This window comes from Scylla paramamosain, chromosome 11 (genome assembly GCF_035594125.1).
Source record: "Scylla paramamosain isolate STU-SP2022 chromosome 11, ASM3559412v1, whole genome shotgun sequence".
NCBI classification, from domain to species: domain Eukaryota; kingdom Metazoa; phylum Arthropoda; class Malacostraca; order Decapoda; family Portunidae; genus Scylla; species Scylla paramamosain.
Genome location: NC_087161.1, coordinates 5,066,969 through 5,086,581, shown reverse-complemented (window position 1 = coordinate 5,086,581; position 19,613 = coordinate 5,066,969). Strand labels below are relative to the sequence as shown.

The 19,613-nt window shown below is 41.2% G+C and overlaps 2 protein-coding genes across 15 annotated transcripts in view; one reads left to right on the top strand and one right to left on the bottom strand.

Annotated features, from left to right (window-relative positions):
• The window catches only part of LOC135104865 (tRNA-uridine aminocarboxypropyltransferase 1-like), a 23,970-nt gene extending 16,803 nt beyond the window's left edge, over positions 1-7,167 (top strand). For 13 of the 14 annotated variants that reach the window (XM_064012579.1, XM_064012571.1, XM_064012574.1 and 10 more), the window contains 4 exons: positions 2,313-2,608; positions 3,334-3,474; positions 4,478-4,652; positions 5,335-7,167. In XM_064012579.1, coding sequence (XP_063868649.1) covers positions 2,313-2,608; positions 3,334-3,474; positions 4,478-4,652; positions 5,335-5,579 — 857 coding nt within the window. In that variant the 3' untranslated portion in view covers positions 5,580-7,167. Of the gene's footprint in view, positions 1-2,312; positions 2,609-3,333; positions 3,475-4,477; positions 4,661-5,334 lie in introns of all 14 variants that reach the window. The other variant, XM_064012578.1, reaches the window with a different exon arrangement.
• LOC135104867 (acyl-protein thioesterase 1-like) lies at positions 7,159-19,613 on the bottom strand. Its single transcript, XM_064012581.1, has 7 exons — positions 19,404-19,613; positions 16,490-16,521; positions 15,161-15,226; positions 13,599-13,646; positions 12,833-13,079; positions 11,797-11,961; positions 7,159-10,855 (listed from the first exon to the last, which is right to left on the bottom strand). The coding sequence occupies exons 1-7, from the start codon at positions 19,470-19,472 to the stop codon at positions 10,805-10,807; spliced, it is 678 nt and encodes a 225-aa protein (XP_063868651.1). The 5' UTR covers positions 19,473-19,613; the 3' UTR covers positions 7,159-10,804.

Genomic DNA, 19,613 nt, shown 5'->3' with positions numbered 1-19,613 from the left:
AGGTCTGGAATGATTTGGAAAGGGAAATCATTGATGCAAATATGATAAACGAATTTAAGACAAAGTTAGATAAAAATAGATATGGAGATGAGGCAGCAGAAGCATAGCTCTTTTCCAGTATGTTACAGTGTAAATACACACACAGCCCTGTCAGATCCCTTTCGTCTTTCTCTCATCACAACCTTCTTGGCGTCTCTTTTTTTTCTGATCGCCTTCCTCTCCCCAGACATTTCTCCATATCTTATTTACCTCTTCCTCTTACTTTTCTCTCACTTCCTCCATTTCTGTTAGTCTTCCTCCCAGATCTCTCCATTACAGTGTTTATGCTGCTTTTACTGTTTCCTCTTGTTTTCTCATCCTCCTTTTTCTTCTTTAGTAGGGCAGAATTACTGTCCTTCCTCTTCTGCCTGTCCACATAAGGACACAATTCAAGCAAACTGTATGTGTGAGTGATATTGATGAAGAACAAAAGAAAAAATTAATGCAGCTTCCAAAAATAATGAGTATAGGAATCAAAAGAGATGGCCAGTTTAGCTTTTGATGTGTCTTAATACTTTTCTCTGGAAACAGCTCAAGTCAAAGGCTGTAGAAAATACAGAAAGTGGAAGAGAATGCCTGAGTTTTCTATAAAAGGATGAAAGTGAAGATACTGCTAGATTCTTGCATAAGCAATGCAGACAAAATAGCAGTGAGAGTAAGTAGAAAACTTTATGCAATGAGACTGAAGGTGGGGGAGGCATACAGTTATCAAGTTCAGAAGGTGAATATGCAAAGAGATATTAATAGAAGATTGTAAGAAATACTTCATTGCATTGGTTGCAGAGAATGATAGAAGGGACTCTCTTTATCATCCTGAAGGCCAGAGAGAGCATGTAAACAACTGTTTTGAACAGTTATTGTAACCAGCATAATACAGATGGGGAGGTGAAGGGAGAACAAACCCTGAATCATCCAGCAAAGGTTTGAGAGATTTTAGCTTTGGAGACAGAAGAGATGGCAGTGAAGCAATCTTTACAAGACAGAGGGGCAGAAGATGAAAAAAATGTAGAGATATCTTTGCCTAAATGTCAGAAGTCACAAAGAGATGAAGTGGGCAACATTTTGACTTTTTTTGATGAAAGAGCATTTGGCAAGTTGGAGAACAGATTTACCATGATTTTGGGCAGAAATGTAACAGTCATGAGTTTCAGGAGGTGGAAGGCTAATGTAACATCTGTGAGCTGTCCCTCTGTCCTGTTCTTAATAAAGCAACACAAGGGCTGCTGCATGAGAAGGAAACCAGCCCTGGCTAGTCTTCACATGACCAGAAATAAGGAGTGAGAAGTAATACAAGGATGGGCTTCCACACTCATCACTTTAGTACATAGCCTAGCAGGGGCTTCCACCTGCATTCATCTTGTTTGTGTGCAGCATGGTTTAGGTGTAGATTTTAAGGGTGCATCCACATGATCGAACACTGTCTGTCGGACAAACACTGTTACCATATCATAAGGCTTTGCCTTATGATATAGCATGAGTCATGAGTGTTGAAACGAGGGAAGTTGACATAGCAGCAAAACAGTGGTGCCAGATGAAGTTGTATACCATAGTTTTCTACACCGTTCACCAGACAAAGACTGGCAGACAATATTCAAAGCTGATGTCTGCTGGCAACACATATATTTAAGACATTGTTAGTGTGGGCTCAGGAGACAGGTGGTTGTTGGCAGTGTCAAGTACACTACATCATAACTGTGGTGCACAGTAAAATAAAAACAAAACCTAAAAAATTGCATGATACTGTATGCAGTGAGGACAAGGAGGTGAGAAGAAGGGAATGATGCAAGGACTGGTTACAAAGATGAAATGAAAGGAGAAGCCATGCAGCCATTTTATGTGAACTGTGACTTGCTTATGATCAGACTTTAGAAACTAAGTGCACCTGTCATACTTCCATGCCTCTATCCCACTAGACAGTGGCTGAGGTTCCGAAAGTACGAACACAGGCAGTGTCTGTTACACCCCTTGGTGCTCACCTCTGACTTCATCAGCACTCCCATCCTCATCTCATTGCTATCTGGTAACAGCGACTGTTCAACAGACAATGTTCAACTGTGTGGATGCACCCTAAGATGTAGAGACATTATTAATTTAGTCATTTTTGTTTATTTTTTCATTGCTGTTACTACAGCTTTAAGTGTTACTGATCATCACATTTTAAGCTTATTGATTTTCTGCTGCAGTAGTGGTGCTGGTGTTCTAAGATATGCAGATAGACAAAATTAGTAGGGACTCATGTAACATGAAAGGTTGACAGTGTGTTTGTTTAACAGATGTCTGTGAGCAGGAACCTGGCAGCCCACAGGTCCATGCTGCAGTGCCCATGCCCCCTGGCAGCAAGCAGGGTGTGGTTGACCTGCGCAAGCTAAACACAGAGGAGCTGCGGTGCATCAAGCCCTCAGACAACACCGTCAACCCCTTCGCCAACATGAAGATCCAAGACTCAAGTTTCCTTGATGAGATTGATGACCGCAGCAACTGTGCCAAATGTAGCAAATCCAGAAAGTATTTCTGCTACACCTGCTATGTGCCACTGCCCTGTATAGCAGAGCGCATCCCCTCCTTGCAGGTCAGTGACACAATGTTTCTGCCATTATTGCTATCTTGGCTCTTGCCTGCAAGCTGCTCTGTCACTTCTTTGAGTCCCTCCATATGCCTGCACTAACTCACACATCAGACTTTGCTTTATAATGGCCAGTCATTAGATGTATGACAGATGTACAGAAGTGATTAACATTGATTTAGGTCAAGACTGTCTTCAAGCCCCATCAGTACATGAACATCTAACACTCACAGATAATTAGTTACATAATCACTCTTGTGCTACTCAATATTCATCTGATGATGACAATCCAGGACAAATAGAGTGGTAGGAATAACATAGTTATATTAAAAAAAAGGAAGATTCAAAGTAATTGGGTAAAAATAGTAGTAAATGAATGGAATAGACTCAGTAATCAAGTTGTTAGTGCCAAGTCTTAAAAGATTAGATAAATTCATGGATGAAGATAAGTGGAAATAGGTAGACATGGTTCATGTAGGAACTGCTGCCATGTGTAGAACTGATGGTTTCTTGCAGGTTTTTTTTATTTTCTTGTTCTTATGATAGAAACATTTGATCTCTTCAACACTGCCAGTGCCAAGTGTATATAGAATGTATAAATTGTTTGATAGTACACAAAAGCATTTATATAAAAAACATCATTGTTTCAAGGAATTTAGAGTGGATCATTACATGATTCAATAATCAAACACTCAGCCTTTCCTGCACATAACACTGCCTTGCTCCCACAGCTGCCCTTCAAGATTGACATTATCAAACACCCCCGGGAGATTGCCGGCAAGAGCACTGCCGTGCACGCCGCCGTGCTGTGCCCTGAGGACGTCACCATCTATACTCACCCTGCCCTGCCGGACTACTCCACCCACACCAATGTGAGTCAGTGTGTCCGTCATTCCCTTCAGCTTGCCTTGTGCTCCTTTCCTCCATGTACAATAGTGGATCATCCATCAGCACTGGCATCCACCAGCTGCTCACCATTATCATTCCATTCCCCTCAATTTTTCATCGTTTTATCTATTTATCTTTTATTTTACTTTAATTAGCTATTTATTTTCAAGCACAAGACAGCAGAGATCATGCAGCACTGTTGTAAGGCATATTGCATGGTAGTGGTGATGGGGTAGTGGGCGAGAGTTAAGAGGACACCACTCCTCGGCCAAAGCATTTCCTGCATGTGGGGATGGAATTCAACACCCTGCTATGAGTCTCCCAAATCCCCTCACTCCATCTAAGTGTTTCCTATTTGCCCATCACTGTATCCATCCTCTGACTACACAATTTCATCACCAAAAACACTCGTGTTTCCAAGGTCTCTTCTCCCTGTTAACACTTTTTCTGTGATTTGGTATAGTATTCCCTGATAAGTAACCATTTTGAGATCCTTCTTCTTGGTTTATAGCCATCTCTAAGCATTAGACTGCCTAAAAATTGCTGAATCTATTCTTTGAAATCCCTTTTTTTTTTTTTTTTTTTTTTTCTTCCATGAAGATTTTGTTGCTTAAAATGCTGAGGTGTTGCATATCACAGTGAAAGGGTTAAGTTCTTCTGTCATACACCTGCATTATTGATGTTCATTTTGGTCTCATTTACCCAAGAGGCTGCTTCTGTAAAGCATGCCTCCAGTTCAGTACAAAGGGAATAATTTTGAATTCCTAAACCTTTTTCCTTAGTAAGCATTAGGTCCCTTTCATCCAAGCATTGAATTATTCACTTAGTATAAACACAATAACAACATTAGTGCTATGTTGTCAGATGTTGATTTAGTCTTTGAAACCTAAAGACTAACTGCTTGATAGATGATATTGGGTTCTTTGCCTATTTAAGTAAAGTTACATACACATCACCCTGTTTTTCATCTTCCTCATCTTTTGATAGGATGTGGTGCTCATATTCCCAGAGAAGGGAGCGATGGGGGTGAAGGAGCTGCTGCATCCCCTCGGCCCACCATCCCAGAAGCGCCCTCGGCCACACCTGCCATTCTCCAAGGTGGTGTTCATAGACTGCACCTGGAACCAGACTCGAAGGATCTACTGCGACGAGAGAGTTAGAGGTGCAGTGGTGTGTTACGTTGTGTTGCAGTGATGTGGTGAACAGAATGTAGCTGCACTATTATTTTGTTAGTGTGTTTGTTCTCTCTCTCTCTCTCTCTCTCTCTGTCTCTCTGGCTTTTGGATTTAGATATAAAGTAACCAGATTATGAAAAAAGCCACCATATATATTTCAGCTTATGTAATATTTTGATGTCCATAAATAATCTCAATACATGTCTGAGTAATTAATACTGCTGGTTATGGCTTCTTGCTGCACCTGTTGTTCCTCTAGTATTATGCTTTAGAACCTACATACCTACTATCAGATCTTTGCTTTTCAGTGTTTTGTATTTTGTCATAGTGTCAGTGTTCTTTCCTTACATATAATTTCTTGCTTCCTGTTTTTAGAATTATTTCATGTGTCAAATGCAGGTCTGAGCTTTATATTGTTATATATGATTTTTAGCCATGTGATGTACCTTTGCTATTGAAGGTGGAGTAGGGGATCAGCTAGACAGAATGAAAAATCTATCACATGCAGTTCAGATGTTCAAAGATACAATACCTTCTTTGCAAGAGAAAGTAGCACCCTCTTTATCACTTGCAGTTTAGATACTCCAGGACACAATACCTTCTTTCCCATATTTCAAGAGAAAGAACTAGTACATGTGTGTATATTAAGTTGACACTCATCCTTCCCAGGTCTGCGTTGCGTTGAGTTGGACCAGCACGAGACTCTCTTCTGGCGGTACCAGCGAGGGAAGCCCAAGACATACCTGGCCACCATAGAGGCCATTTACTACTTCTTGGTGGAGGTGCACAATGCCACCGCCACCACACCTTACCACGGAGAGTACGATGATCTCCTCTTCTTCTTCAAGTTTATGTATGAGAAGATCCATTCTCAGTATGATCCAGATTGCTTGAGAGCATACAAGGATCTCTGAGGGTATTTTTCTTAACAAGGGAGGGTATAGGGTTCCATTTTTTAGGGGAGTAATGGGGAAGGGATATTTAAAGTAGGGGAGAGGGAATGGAGGATGGTAGAGATAGGAGGACCATGTTTTTTTATTGTAATGTATGGTACGTGTATTGCCTTAGTTTGGTATAGAATGTCCTGTGCAAATTGAGCTCGAGTGGCCCAGATTTCCCTTGCAGTGCACTGAGGCTCATATACTTACCTAAACATTTTGGTGTCTCATCTGGACTATTTTCAGTGGCCACAGAGATGAGTAGTCAGATTCTCATGGGTATTTTTTCTCACTGATAACAAAATCTTTGTAGTCCTTGTTGAGTGATCATTGTAATCATGTGAACATGCTTGAAATCCCCAACAGAACATTTATCCCCAACAGAACATTTAAGTGTGTTGAAAGTAGTCAAGGTAGAATACCAAAATGTTAAGGGTGTGTTTAATAATGCGAGTGCGAGTGTTCAGGAATAGGTGAGGGCCATATGGGTGAAAGAGGCTGCCTATACTACTCTTCATTAAAAAAAAGACCATGCTTAAGCAGAAGAGGATAAGGAGCAATAGGGATTTCTCTTTGTTGCTGGCAGAGAAAATTCCCTTTTCTGCCCCTTTACCTTAGGCCAAGAAAACAACACCCTGTGAAATGTTATCTAAACACAAGAGTTATGACCACAGCTAAATGTGCCTCAGGAAATTGACAAAATAGATCCTGCTGTTGCTTCTCTTCTGCTGGTGCACATCTTGCTTGCTCAATAATGCAAAGATAGGAGTCTTACTAAGTATGAGAGAGAGTGGGGGCGAGATGTTGCGAGTGAATGCGGTTGAATGGGGTAGGGTCAACTCACTCAGTATTGTGAGCTGAGGTGAACTACTTCCATCTGGTGGTCTGTGGTGAACTCTTTCAATCTTGTGGCCTTTCTCCATTTTAAGATCTTCCAGCTTGGGAGGAAATCTTGCCCAGCAGCAGCAGCAGTGATGGTGCTCAGTAAAAGCATCAAATCCATCATCAGCAGTATTGAATCTTGCCATACTTGTGTGTCACATGAGACCATAGATGCTCCTTCCCAGTGTTCATCTTACATCCACAGACCACACGTTCTCCACTCTCTCCATCCCTTGGTTTCCACACTTGGAGCTGTTGCTCTGCTTTTTACCCAAATTTTCTGTCAGCAATCGAGGAGAATCATGACATGAGTTTACAAATTCTCATACCTGCCAAAATTACTTGACTTTGAGAAAACTTGCATTTCAGGACATCATGGTATCAAGCCATTTGTTCATGAAATCTGGAAAGAACTCAATTTCTGTTAATCTAAAATTTGGTGAGGTTCTTGTGTGGCTGTTGGGGAGGGATTTATGAGATGAGTGATTAAGATGAACTTTGATGAGAAGGATGATTGTTCAGAGGGAGGAGACTGTTAATGTCAGTACAGCATTAACAGCCAAGTAATTTGTTGTAAAAACTGCACATCACCTGTCCAGCACTGATGATGTGGTCTCAGTGTGGGCAGGCAGTACAATGCAATGTTGTTATGGATGTGAATAAAAGTTTGTGGTTGAACAAAGACCAGTCATATATCTTCCTCTTACAGAACTAACAGCATCTTAACCTTACATAGGTAATACATACTCCTAACCTTCAAATACCTTTAAAGGATACAAAATAGAGAGGTTGAATTGTCTACATATTAATATTGGCTGATCACCCAAACAACAGTACTTAAAATAGAAAGCTTGCATCATAAGAACAGAGTAAAAGTTGTAGATGTTCTGAAACATCCTCTTGTGGACAGCAGAAATACCCTGGCTTGGACAGAGAAGAAATGTTCCCAGGCTTTCAAACAAGTCTGTTGTACACACTTCTACTCCAAACTGCATTCTGCTCAAACCAATGGTAATGATAATACTTTATGACCAAGAAAGGTAAATTTAGTGTGCGCCTATAGCGTGTTTTGAATCCTTTTTTTTTTTTCCCCAAGACTACAACTTAATACAAACAGCTATATGCAGCTTCCATGATATTACTACATTTTTGCTGTAATGGGGAGATGACCTTTGAACATGCAGGATTCCCAAAATAGGACAATAAGGCAAGGTCAGAAACTGGATAGTTGATGAACAAAACCTGAGCTTAACTTACTATCTCCAAACTAGAGATTAAAATGTATATGCCTTGTACTAAATATGCCATAAAGTATACACTGTTCATTCCCTCATCTGAGAACCCACAGATTTCTGAATATTTTTACCAAAGTTACTGGAGTTGAAGGTATATTTAAGTCCATTAGAACAAGGCATCAGATGCATGTCTAGTCCATTCCAACACTTCCACTCTGCTGTGTAGCCACAGAACAACTCACTTCTATCACTGTGTTCAGTGCCATCACACAAAACCAACAGCCATTTGACAAATGATATCAATGACATGTTCCAATAGTTCAGTACCCAATTATGATAAAAATTAAATGCATGAAGTTAATACTTTGTTACAACATACAAATGACACATGAGAGTAACAAGAGTAAGACGTCCATCTCTCACAAGAGAAAAGACTCATGATGAGCAGGGTGAGGGCAGGTGTGAGTCCAATCTGGTGCCCACACTCCCCTGTGCTCCAAGACACAGCATCAACTGGTGCCGTGGTGATCACCAAGCTTAACTCTATCTCAGATAAGTTATTACAGGTGAACTAAAGCTATCCAGGAAGGTGCAGGCATCAAAGAATTCCTAAACCAGCCTAAATAAACAGCTATAAACAGGATCCAACACTGTAAACTACTGCAGCCTAGTGATTGTAATGTTTATACTCTGCAGCTTTGCAACTGCTGGGCAGCACTGGGATTCCGAGCCTAGAGACTAAAGCCTCACTCCCTAACCACCACGGCAGCCAACCTGCACCTGGTGACTGGGACAGCCCATGATGCAGCAAGGACTGACACGCGCCAGGTGCATCAGAACGGTTAATTCGGTGAGCCGGGCAGTGACGACCACCTCTGTGAATACTTCATCACTTAAAGACTAGGGTACATACAATATACGACTCAGGCAAGAAAATCATGTTAAGCTCTCCAATACAAAAAAAATAAAAAAAAAAAAATATATATATATATATATATATATATATATATATATATATATATATATATATATATATATATATATATATATATATATATATATATATATATATATATATATAAAATAGTAAAATTTGTTATAAAGAAACAATTTGCATATGGAGGCAAGTAATTTCATCAAGGAGGCAATACAAAAGTCACATGAGATGAGAACAGCATTTACCAGGTTGGGGGGTAGAAGAGTATCTTTCTGAAGAGTTAGCAAAGGAACTGCAACCTACCAACACCTGAGCACAGGGACATGAAGGTGGGGCACTCTGGGATGGCTGCAACCACCTCACAACAATGATGAAAAGTCACACAAACTATTTTATCGGTTGGTGCATATTGACTCACTGCCTAAGTTGCATGAGAGGACTGACTTAGGTTGGCTCAACAAAGTATTACAGGAGGTATTATCAGGTTGCGAGGATGAGAAGTGTCTCAGGGGTCACACTGTTCCTCGGGGGTCTGGGTACTAACTTGTGACGCAGAGGGAAGGATACATCAGCTGAATGGAAGATTGTGAAAAGTACCATCTAGTCACAGCTTATTGCTAACAATGATTGGCTAAAATAACGATGATTCAGAAGGAGTAGTTCAAACCCGGTGATTCACAAGGTAATTGTTGAGTACGTGACTGATGTGTTGCAAGGGAGTAAACAGATGCTACGTCTAAGATGGTCTCATTTCAGTGGAATACATCAACAAACTAATGTACATGATTGCTGTCCAGTAAGGAGAGAATCAATAGAGTATATCAGGTGAGTCCCTACAAGAAAGAGGAGTCCAACACCATCCCCCAGACACTGAACAGAACTTGGAAATTAGGTACTCAACAGAACCATTCATACAAGGTGCCTCAGCAGCAACATGCCTCGCTCCCTACAGTATCTGCTTTAGTAGAAGGAATGGCTTAACATTTGGGATCAATGGAACCTTTTCTTGGCAGCAGTGTAGTGCCTTTATCATAGCATGAATCATAATATCTAAGCCATGTGGAAAACCAATCTCTTACCCTCTGTTTTCCTTTCCCCTTTGTGGGTCTCACTTACATTAACTAAAGTAAATTTGACCTTCCTGCACAAAATTCAATTGCTGAGCGATGAAAACTTTTCTTTGGTGAAGCACTGTCTCACAACAGAGGGTAGAGGAAGGACTTCCAAAAGTTGAAAAATATGATTCAAGGAACAATATCCAAAAAATAATTAAATATTAGAGTGGCAGGGAGAATAAAGAATCACGAGTAAAGAAATGTACCTCACAGTGGATAACCATGTGATCTGGACAATACCACACCACACCATGACACAGGCAATATGACAGGAGGGGGTGAAGACCCTGAGGGAGAAATGCACAGGTAACACTGCAAAAAAGGGGCTCTGACTGAGGCATGGCGACACCAGGACTCATGTCTTTGAACATTAGGGGATTGGCGGGCTGGGCTGGAGGAACTGCTTGCCACATACACATACATTTGTCCACTCACGCGCACAAACCTGCACACACACACACACACACACACACACACACACACGTGCATGCACACAATTGGATGCCCAGTCGAGTCAAATGAAGACTTGTTAGGGACGTTCTTGAGTAACATGAGCAAGTGAGCCCCAGTGTGTGCTTACCCAAGACAGCATGAGTGAGAAAAGAAAGCAGTGGGTCCAGTGATCTATTCTGTGAAAACAGAAAATGCTCAAAATCCTGAAATAACCATGGCAAACAAAATTATCCCTTTGTATTCTGAATGAACAAGACTTAAACAAATTAAAATAGTAGTATTTATGAAAAGTAATCACTAGATCCAGCACTGCTTTCTGAAAACTGTAAGAGTGAAGGAAGTTACCATAATCAAATGTGAACTTTCATCTCAATGAACTTAAGAAGCTATAAATACTGAAGCATAGAATTGTATAGACCTCCAAAAGCTAAACAAGATAAATCCTACAGTGCACCCAAAGCTGAAGGTACTGTTACAGTAAAGATCCTACAAGGGACTTCTCTCTGTCAGGCAAGCAGATGACTGGAGGCTGAATGCAATGTATTCCATTTCTGCCGTCCCTGCTGTGGCAGCGCCTCTCTACACAGGTGGCAAGTGCTGGGAGATGAACTTTCTAATGTCAGCCATCTCCTGTAAGGGGAACACTGCATTAGCCTGGAGCTATACACACACACACACACACACACACACACACATATTTATGCTATTAATATTTCATATTACCCTGCTCATGTTATACCTCTCTCTGATGCACTCAGATCAATTCAATGAAGTAATCCACATTTTAAAGCTGGACACACTTAAATAACAGCAGATCAGGGCTCTGTTCTTGTAGAGAACATGCATTATAACTACAACTTCACATCTGATGAGCACATACGCAATACAGAACACAAAGAAGACAAATGAAAACCCCTTTGAGGTATCAAATATGGAGAGAGAGAGAGAGAGAGAGAGAGAGAGAGAGAGAGAGAGAGAGAGAGAGAGAGAGAGAGAGAGAGAGAGAGAGAGAGAGAGAGAGAGAGAGAGAGAGAGAGAGAGAGAGAGAGAGAGAGAGAGAGAGAGAGAGAGAGAGAGAGAGAGAGAGAGAGGGGAGGGGGGGGAAATCAAAGCAGGTACCTAGAGCAGCTAGAATATCTCAGGAATCTGCAGTTAAATCTGAACCTGCAATTGTGAGCAGAACTAATGCTGTCACCCACTCTTGTCATGAATGAGGAAATAAAGGCAGTAAGTATGAAGAAGGATGAGGGAGCTTAGTAATGTTGTGTCTGCCACTGAAGTAACTCCCTCACGCTCTAAAGTTACAAAGCAGCAGACTGGCTAGTAATGCCAAAATCAAGCAATGTTTTTTTTCAATTTACAATGCAAGTCACTTGCCTCATTACAGAATAGTGCAACAGAAGTATCCAAAAAGGTGAAATCGAAATCCATTTAAGCTCTTAGACTGCTAAAAGGGAGAAAACAGACCCTTGCTGATCATGTTATCACACTTGTACAGGTAAGCTGCAAATTCACCAGTCAGTTCACTCTCACACTAAGAAACCCCCTGCACTCCACCCCAGCCACCTCACCTCATCACAGGACGAATGCATCATCCCTCGGTACGTCTTGAACTCTATGTTGCCGGCAAACTTCTTGATGATTTGGCTGGTAATCTGGCCAAACTTGTAAGGTACTATGGGATCACAGTCACCGTGGCACTGCAGGATGGGGGCACCCGTGTTACCAATGGCAGCCTGGGGACACAAACATTGCTCAAATAAGAGTTGATGGGTAGATATCTAAGCAAGGCTAATGTAAGCAAGTTATCCACATTAATCCCTTTGTTGTTAGAGGAATTTATCCATGATAACCTACAACTTTTTAAACACTTGTCCTGTAGTCACCGAAATACTTATGCAGCAAAGAAATACACAACTAACCTGTCAATCTGCTTTTCCCTCCTTGGTCCTGTGGCCATACAAACAATTTTTTTTTTGCAGTGTTAACAAAGGGCAACCACAGCAGTAAAAGGGGCTAAAGATAAGAGAATTCCACAGCCTTGGTTTGATCTGCCCTTCATATGTCTCTCATCCTTCCTGTGTGTGTGTGTGTGTGTGTGTGTGTGTGTGTGTGTGTGTGTGTGTGTGTGTGTGTGTGTGTGTGTGTGTGTGTGTGTGTGTGTGTGTGTGTGTGTGTGTGTGTGTGTGTGTGTGTGTGTGTGTGTGTGTGTGTGCACCTGCTTCCATTAATATTCTGATCCCTTGATTACAGAGACTTGGTTATCTAAGTTTAAGTCCTAACAGAAGCTGGTCATTTTTCAAGCAATCACCAGGTGAATGAAGAACACCTACATGCTTCCTACCAACCCTACTGACAGTGCTTCATCAGGGAACTCTGGGAGAATGACAAACTGCAAAGGTGTCAAGAACCTCCATGCAACAACATGAACAGAACAAAGACCATCTAACCCTCCAAAACTACAAGGCATGAGTATCAAAGCTCCAAAATAGAAGAGTTAAGTTGAATTGCATACCAGTGCTATGAGTCAAGAATATGAAAATAAATAAGTAAGAAAATAAGTCAAGGTGTGCACACTACCATCTGCTGTGCCATGTCATCTCTCACCTGTGGGAACTCATCCCTGAGAGGCAGCCAGCAGGAGAGGCCCACCACCCCCGCCAGGCTCTTGGAGTGGGTGAAGGTGGAGTAGAGGGCCAGTGCTCCCCCCTGACTGAAGCCCCCCAGCAAGATGCGCTCGTGGGGGATGCCGGACCGCACCTCCTCCTCTATCAGGGTGTGGATGCTGTCCCGGGCACGCTTGATGCCGCTGCTGTCCTCAGGTCCATCCACATCCAGGGACTTGAGGTCAAACCTGCAGTGGTGGCATCAGTGAGGAGGAGGAGGATAATAATAGTGATGATGATGATGACAATGATGGTGATGGTGATGATGATGTTGAAGGCAAATGAAGCTTGGAATCTGATCAATTAAAATTATATAATTAGGTAATTCAACCTCACTCTGTCAACATCCAGTCAATGCTTGGGGCCTGACAATTTAAATAATTTTACAAGACATTTCAGTGTCACTCTGTCAGTATTCAATCAATGAAGATAGGAACTGAGTAGGAATCATGCATGTACTCTGCTGGAATGAACAGATGAGGGAATATTTGGGTGGTTCTCCATTTTGTTCTACTTTACTTAATGTCAAACAATGATTTCCTTCCTTTGTCTTCACCAAAACAGTCAGTTCAGTACAGGAAATGAGGTCATGAGGTGATGATGATATGTTCTAACTTTTGGAGTATCTTGGCTAGCCTATCTTGTATCATTCCTGTCCACTCCCTCTCTTCCCTTCCTCCCTTCCCAGCCACACAACATACTCTCACCATGAAGGCATCCTGAAGCCAGCATTCAAGGTCACTGCCATCACTTGACTGAAAAGAAAATATCATACACTTTAGGTAACATGGGTCAGCACACACACATAGACACACAAATGACAACTATGCATATACAAGGTAAATATATACTGTTTACATACATATACATGACTTGTAAGTGCCAGTCAACAAAAGAAGACAAGAGGCCAAAAGGACAAAACAAGCCAAAATCAAACTCTGTACACTACAATTAAAGAACACATACAGCTAAGAATCTTTACCTTTCTCACAAATTGAGGACATTATACCTTGCTCTTACAACTGATGCAAATGCCTATCATGTTCAGTAGATGGAAATAAATGATCAGAAAAGTGACATAGCACCTTAAAATGACACTTTATATTCTCCTTCCTTTCATCCAAACAAGCATCAAAGCTGCCTTCACAAGTAGACAAACAAGACTTCACTGCATCTCAATCAACAGTGAAAGTAATAAGATCAGAACAAATTAACTTCTTTTATCTCAGAGAAATTTAACATTACACAACCGATGTGATTTCCCCCTCCCTCCCCCTCTCTCCATACCTTTATTGACACCTTAACAAATCCATCAGTAATGTCACTCATGTCCTTCACTAACCACACACATATACTCTGTAGACTTGTACTTACACCAAAATGCCACCTCACTCTTATCTTGCCCAGCCATCACTAATTGCCACTCACTCTTATCTCCCGGAAACCTGACATTAGATTACCTCCTGCTGTCCTTCTTCACCACTCATCTCTCTGACCACTTAATCTAATATATAAAAAAAAAAAATGCACAACAAATGGGGAAAAAAAAAAACTGATGCCCCACACAACTCCATCTGCCAGCCACTGCACAAGTGACCTACAACCCTAAAACACTATTCATTACCATCCACCATTCCAAACATCTATTTAAACATGTCTCTATTACTCTACAAACACAAAAGAAATGTAGCTTCCCCATAGAATAAAGGAACTTGGAATATACTAAAAGAGGTGAAGGAGGCAAGGAATGTACATCAACTAAATAAAAAACAAGACAATGGTACAGAGACTGGATCACTAAATTGTAGCTCAGGCCTTTACACTGAAACAAAATAAATTCACACACTGACACACACATTCTATTCAGCATTAAATCCATGCATCCTCCCATTACTCATCACTCCTTCTATGTCACAACTCCCTTCCCCCTCAAACCCTCTATTTAAGAAATTGAGAAAATAGGGAAGATGCAAAAAACCTATCAGGCCTACACAAGACAGTCCCTGCATGAAACATATCAACCTACCTCAACTTACTATCCTCACCTATAAATCTAATTTCCTTTTAAACTTCCCTAATGGTATAGCACTACCAACCTGATTCCAAGTCTATTCCATTTATCCACCACTGTTTGAGAATCAATTCCTTCCAATCTCCTTTTTAAATGTAACCTTACCAAGCTTGAACCCGTTATATCTTGTTATATTCCGATTACTGATCATGAATACCTTGCTCATGTCACCCTAATTGTATCCCCCATCATACTTACGCAGTGGGACAGATGAATTTGATGTGAGGGGAGCCGATGGCCGCCATAGCACTGGCCCACCCATGCCTGAAGGGGAGAGAGAGAGGTGTCAGTGAGTATTGCCTAAGATACCCATTACTAAGAACACAGTTAAATACAAAGGCAAAAGCCAATGAGGAATGAATCCGATGTTCACAGGGAGAGGGATTTTTAGAATTAACAATGTATACTGATGTGTGTGTGTGTGTGTGTGTGTGTGTGTGTGTGTGTGTGTGTGTGTGTGTGTGTGTGTGTGTGTGTGTGTGTGTGTGTGTGTGTGTGTGTAATGCTAGGCCCAAGGTATACTTTTCCCCATCTCCAACCTTTCTTTTATACCGTGAACACTCTCCACTGCAGTCACCATCTTTATTAAATAGAAAGAAACTCAAAATACAAAGTAGAACAATTTACAAATTTCCACATTAGTTCTTAAGGAAAATTAATTTACAGTAAACCCTCTTCAATTCAAACTATTTGGTGGAAGACAGACAAAATTAGCCAAATGCAAGTTATCCCAAGCCCTTGTGTCTTGACTGCTATGGGAGGGGGGAGGGAGGGAGGTGGGTTAGGCACACAGTTGTGTCCCAGCAGTCAAGACAAAACATATTCATAAAAATTCCTTTTCTTTTCTATGTCACTTGTGTAAAATCTGATGTACCATTATATTAAGTGGTGGTTTATGTACAAAAACAAGTGTTTTCAACACTTGTTTCATAATTACTGTAAAAACTTATCAGTAAAAATGTGCACACTTGCTGTAATTATTTTACATTTTTATCCCATCAAGTTTTGAGATCTGAATCACAGATGTAGAATTACTCCTTAACCTAATGATGTAAACCAAATCTTCCTTTTTTCTGAGGTAAGTGGAAAACTACAAATATTTTCTGAAGAAGGTAGAGTAATGGTGAGAAGAAAACATATCACTGGTGCCTCCATGTAGCAGGCTCAATGGGAGAAATGGAGGTGACTTTCTTATCTAAACCAAGTACAGTGCAGTAAGACCCAGACAATCAGAACTACAGTTTGGGTTATATAGGGCTAATGTCGTTTATAAATTTAAGGTGGCCTAAAACAGGTCAAAATACCCAAAGTTCTAATAATATGGCTTAAATCAGAATGTTTGCTGTATTAACCATGATTCAACTAGTAGCAACAGTAGTCAGTGGTATAAATAGAACCATAATAACAACAATATACAGGCACAGGAACAAAGTAACAATATCTACTGAGACTAGAATCATAAGGAAGACAACATTCATTCTGAGAGACTTGAAGGAGTGAAGGAGACGAACACACACAACAACTCACCCAGTGTCTCCCAGGCCATGAAGGAAGATAACCTGCAAGGGGAAGAGACAAATTAGTGACAATGCTAAGAGGACTGCAGACAAGATACAGCATGGGGCACTGGTAGGAAAGTAAAGGTATGCCAGGATTTGACGTACAGAGCAAGAAAGTGGTAAATAAAGCAGGAAGGTAATACAGATGGAAAGGAATGAGTAAATGTGAGAAGGAACTAAGGAACAGGGCAAAAAATAAAGCTGGAAGATGCTAAGTAAAGTAAAGAGAAGGGAAACAGGGCTAAATGAGGGAATGAAAACTGCTGTCAATACTAATATTCAACATTTAACATTAGTATTCGAAAGATTTTTAAGCGACATATATTCCAAGGTCAAGAAGCAGAACAGTGATGTAATAAACACAGCGCAAGATATTTCAGGCATCATAAAAAATGCAGTAAAGTATTATGGTAGATAAATCACCACACCCTGACAACACATTGGCTTCCCTGACAATACACTGGCTTCACATTGCAGTTGTCTCCATGTGGGCCATGAATGTCACCTCCAGCCAAACAGTCAATGTGCTGTCCCCCAATTTTCCTAGTTGCTGATATGATATCTGACTGGTGATATTCATTTGCTTCTCACCAATACTCTGTCACAGCAGTCAATGAGGTCACACCAAAACAGACCCTGCACTCCACCACCAATTATATTCTTTACATATCATACAATCAGGTTCTCAATTAATGCACATTTTCATCACCTGTTGAGTTGTAAAAATAAGTTGTGCAATATTCAGTGTTAAGCAATCTTACTGTGGCTAATCTGACTGGCCACAACTGCTGACATTTAGGTACTACCCCATCTGGTCTTAGCAAAACTGGCTGATGGGACAAATGTGTATTCACTTCCCTATTGGTAAAAGTGCTGAGTGTGATTATCAGCTGTACTATGTAAACTAACCTGAACCTGTTAAATCACTTGCATATATTGTAACCCTCAGCCCTCCACTGATTTTTTTACATTCTCAAGCTCAAAATTACCTTTTTACAGACAGCATGTCAGCTTTACAATTTCTGATTACATTACTTATTTACTGGCTTTGCACTTGGGTTGCAACAATGTGCATCCACACTCACACTGCCAGGACATCATGAGCAGCCTGAGGAAGTGTGATCAGTTCTGAAAGGTCACATCAAGAGTGGTACATGTAACACAAAGCAGCTGACCAAATTTCCACAGTGAATGAATAAAGGTATTTTAGCATGACCACCACCACCACCACCACCACCACCACATTCACACTTCTGCCACACTCAAGGACAGGAGTGGATCAAGAGTGCACATATTCACAAGTCATCATGCACATGTAGACAATCCTGAATGGCTCAGTGTCTGAATAAGCTCAAGATCTGATGCTTCCAAGACACCTCTGCCAATCATCCTTGTGAGGCAAAGGGACAGTCCCCCTGGCCACATGCCAACTGTCAAGGCTGTCCCCACACTCGCTGCTGGTCATGACACAACCAATGGCAAGACACAAGTTTTAATGATTCTTGATAATCTCCTCCCATGTTTGTTTTAACTGGCACATAATACTGCTCACTCACATGTCCATTCTTCTAACTACCACATAAATCTCCTAAATGCCATATACTATTCTAACTGCCATATTGTTTCCACTGCATGTCCTCTCTACTGTCATATACCACACACATTTTCCTAATTACCATGTACTCTGGTAACACATCCACTCCCCTAACAGTCATATATATAGTCTCCTAAATTGCCCACATACATTCTCTTAACTCTAGTAACACATCCTATCTCCAGACTGACACATACAATATCAGAACTGTCACATCCACTAACTAGCTGAGTCTCTTTTTAACTTCCACATCCCCTAACAACCACAAACTCTGATGGACACACTGTCTTAACTCCTAACTAACTGACATACAATCTCCTAATACGAGAAATAGTTAAGAACATTTCTAAATTAACTGAACACCATGTATAATCTAACACTAGTAACCAAACTGGATTAACCTTATCCCTGGAGGCACTGTGTGGCTGTAATCATAAGCAGAACATATTGGTGATCTTGACAGCAGCACTAATACAAGTAAAGCTCCCACCACTCCTAAACTCACATGATTGTGGCATAAACTCTGACAGGGATAAGAATACTGAGGGTTACAAGTACACAGCATGGTGTGTCTAAAGAGGACACATCAAGTTAATAAGGAAATTGTTAATGTGAGAAAATTCTGATTGTCAGACATCAGGAAAACACATTACAGAAAGAAGTCCACAATGAGTAGCAAGAATTATAAAAAAAAATATTGTGGCTTCAAATTTGAGTAACATATGATACAACAGTACCAGGGGAGAGGACACAAGTTCGACTAAATCTTGCGAGAATACAACAGTAAATTTTCAGTAAACTGCATCCAGAATACTATTACCTATGTAAGAGGAATGGGCAAGAGTTAGGATTAATTTAAAAATACACCAAAATCTAATAAAAATACAGTATCTTTTTTTTTTTTTTAATTACTGGGACGAAGTTAACCGGAAATTTATCTTGACATGAGGAAGCAGATACACCCCCAAGGTAAGATAACTGCCCTGCCTTCACCCGCCACCACCACCACCACCACCAACCTGACCTCGCCGGACTCAGGTCAGGAAGGGGGCGGCACAAGTGAACTCTTTTCACCTTTCCCTCACTCCTCTGGCCACACCACTTTAGATCATGAAAAATAAATGCATTCAGCCCCCCAGGCCCTGACCCTCATGGTGCAGGTCAGGGAGCGTGGGCAGGGCAGTACCCCCACCCCACCTCGCAGTCAGGTCACCGGCGGGAGGAGAGTGATAAATAGCAGTAATAAAAAAAAAAATAAAAAAAGAGGGGGGTGTTTGCCGGGACTTACAGTAGCTGTATGTTTAGCAGTCGCGTTCACCACCACAGGAGCCGCCATTCTGGAGGAGCGGCCGCCCATACACCGCCCACACCTCTCCCTGGCCCGCCCTCGCCTCCCACGCCCGCTGAGTGCCTCAAAAGGGAGTAAATGACATGAAAACTGGAGCGGGAAGACGGACGCCGAGCCTGTGCCGCCGCGTCCGAGTCTGCGCTGAACACC

Excerpts from the sequence above, each read along its gene's own strand:
- LOC135104867 (XM_064012581.1), bottom strand. The coding sequence starts at position 19,472 with ATGGGCGGCCGCTCCTCCAGAATGGCGGCTCCTGTGGTGGTGAACGCG. Across the intron at positions 13,647-15,160 it reads AAATTCATCTGTCCCACTGC|TCAAGTGATGGCAGTGACCT; the intron begins GTAAGTATGATG and ends TTTTCTTTTCAG. Across the intron at positions 13,080-13,598 it reads GGCTTCAGGATGCCTTCATG|GTTTGACCTCAAGTCCCTGG; the intron begins GTGAGAGTATGT and ends CCACCACTGCAG.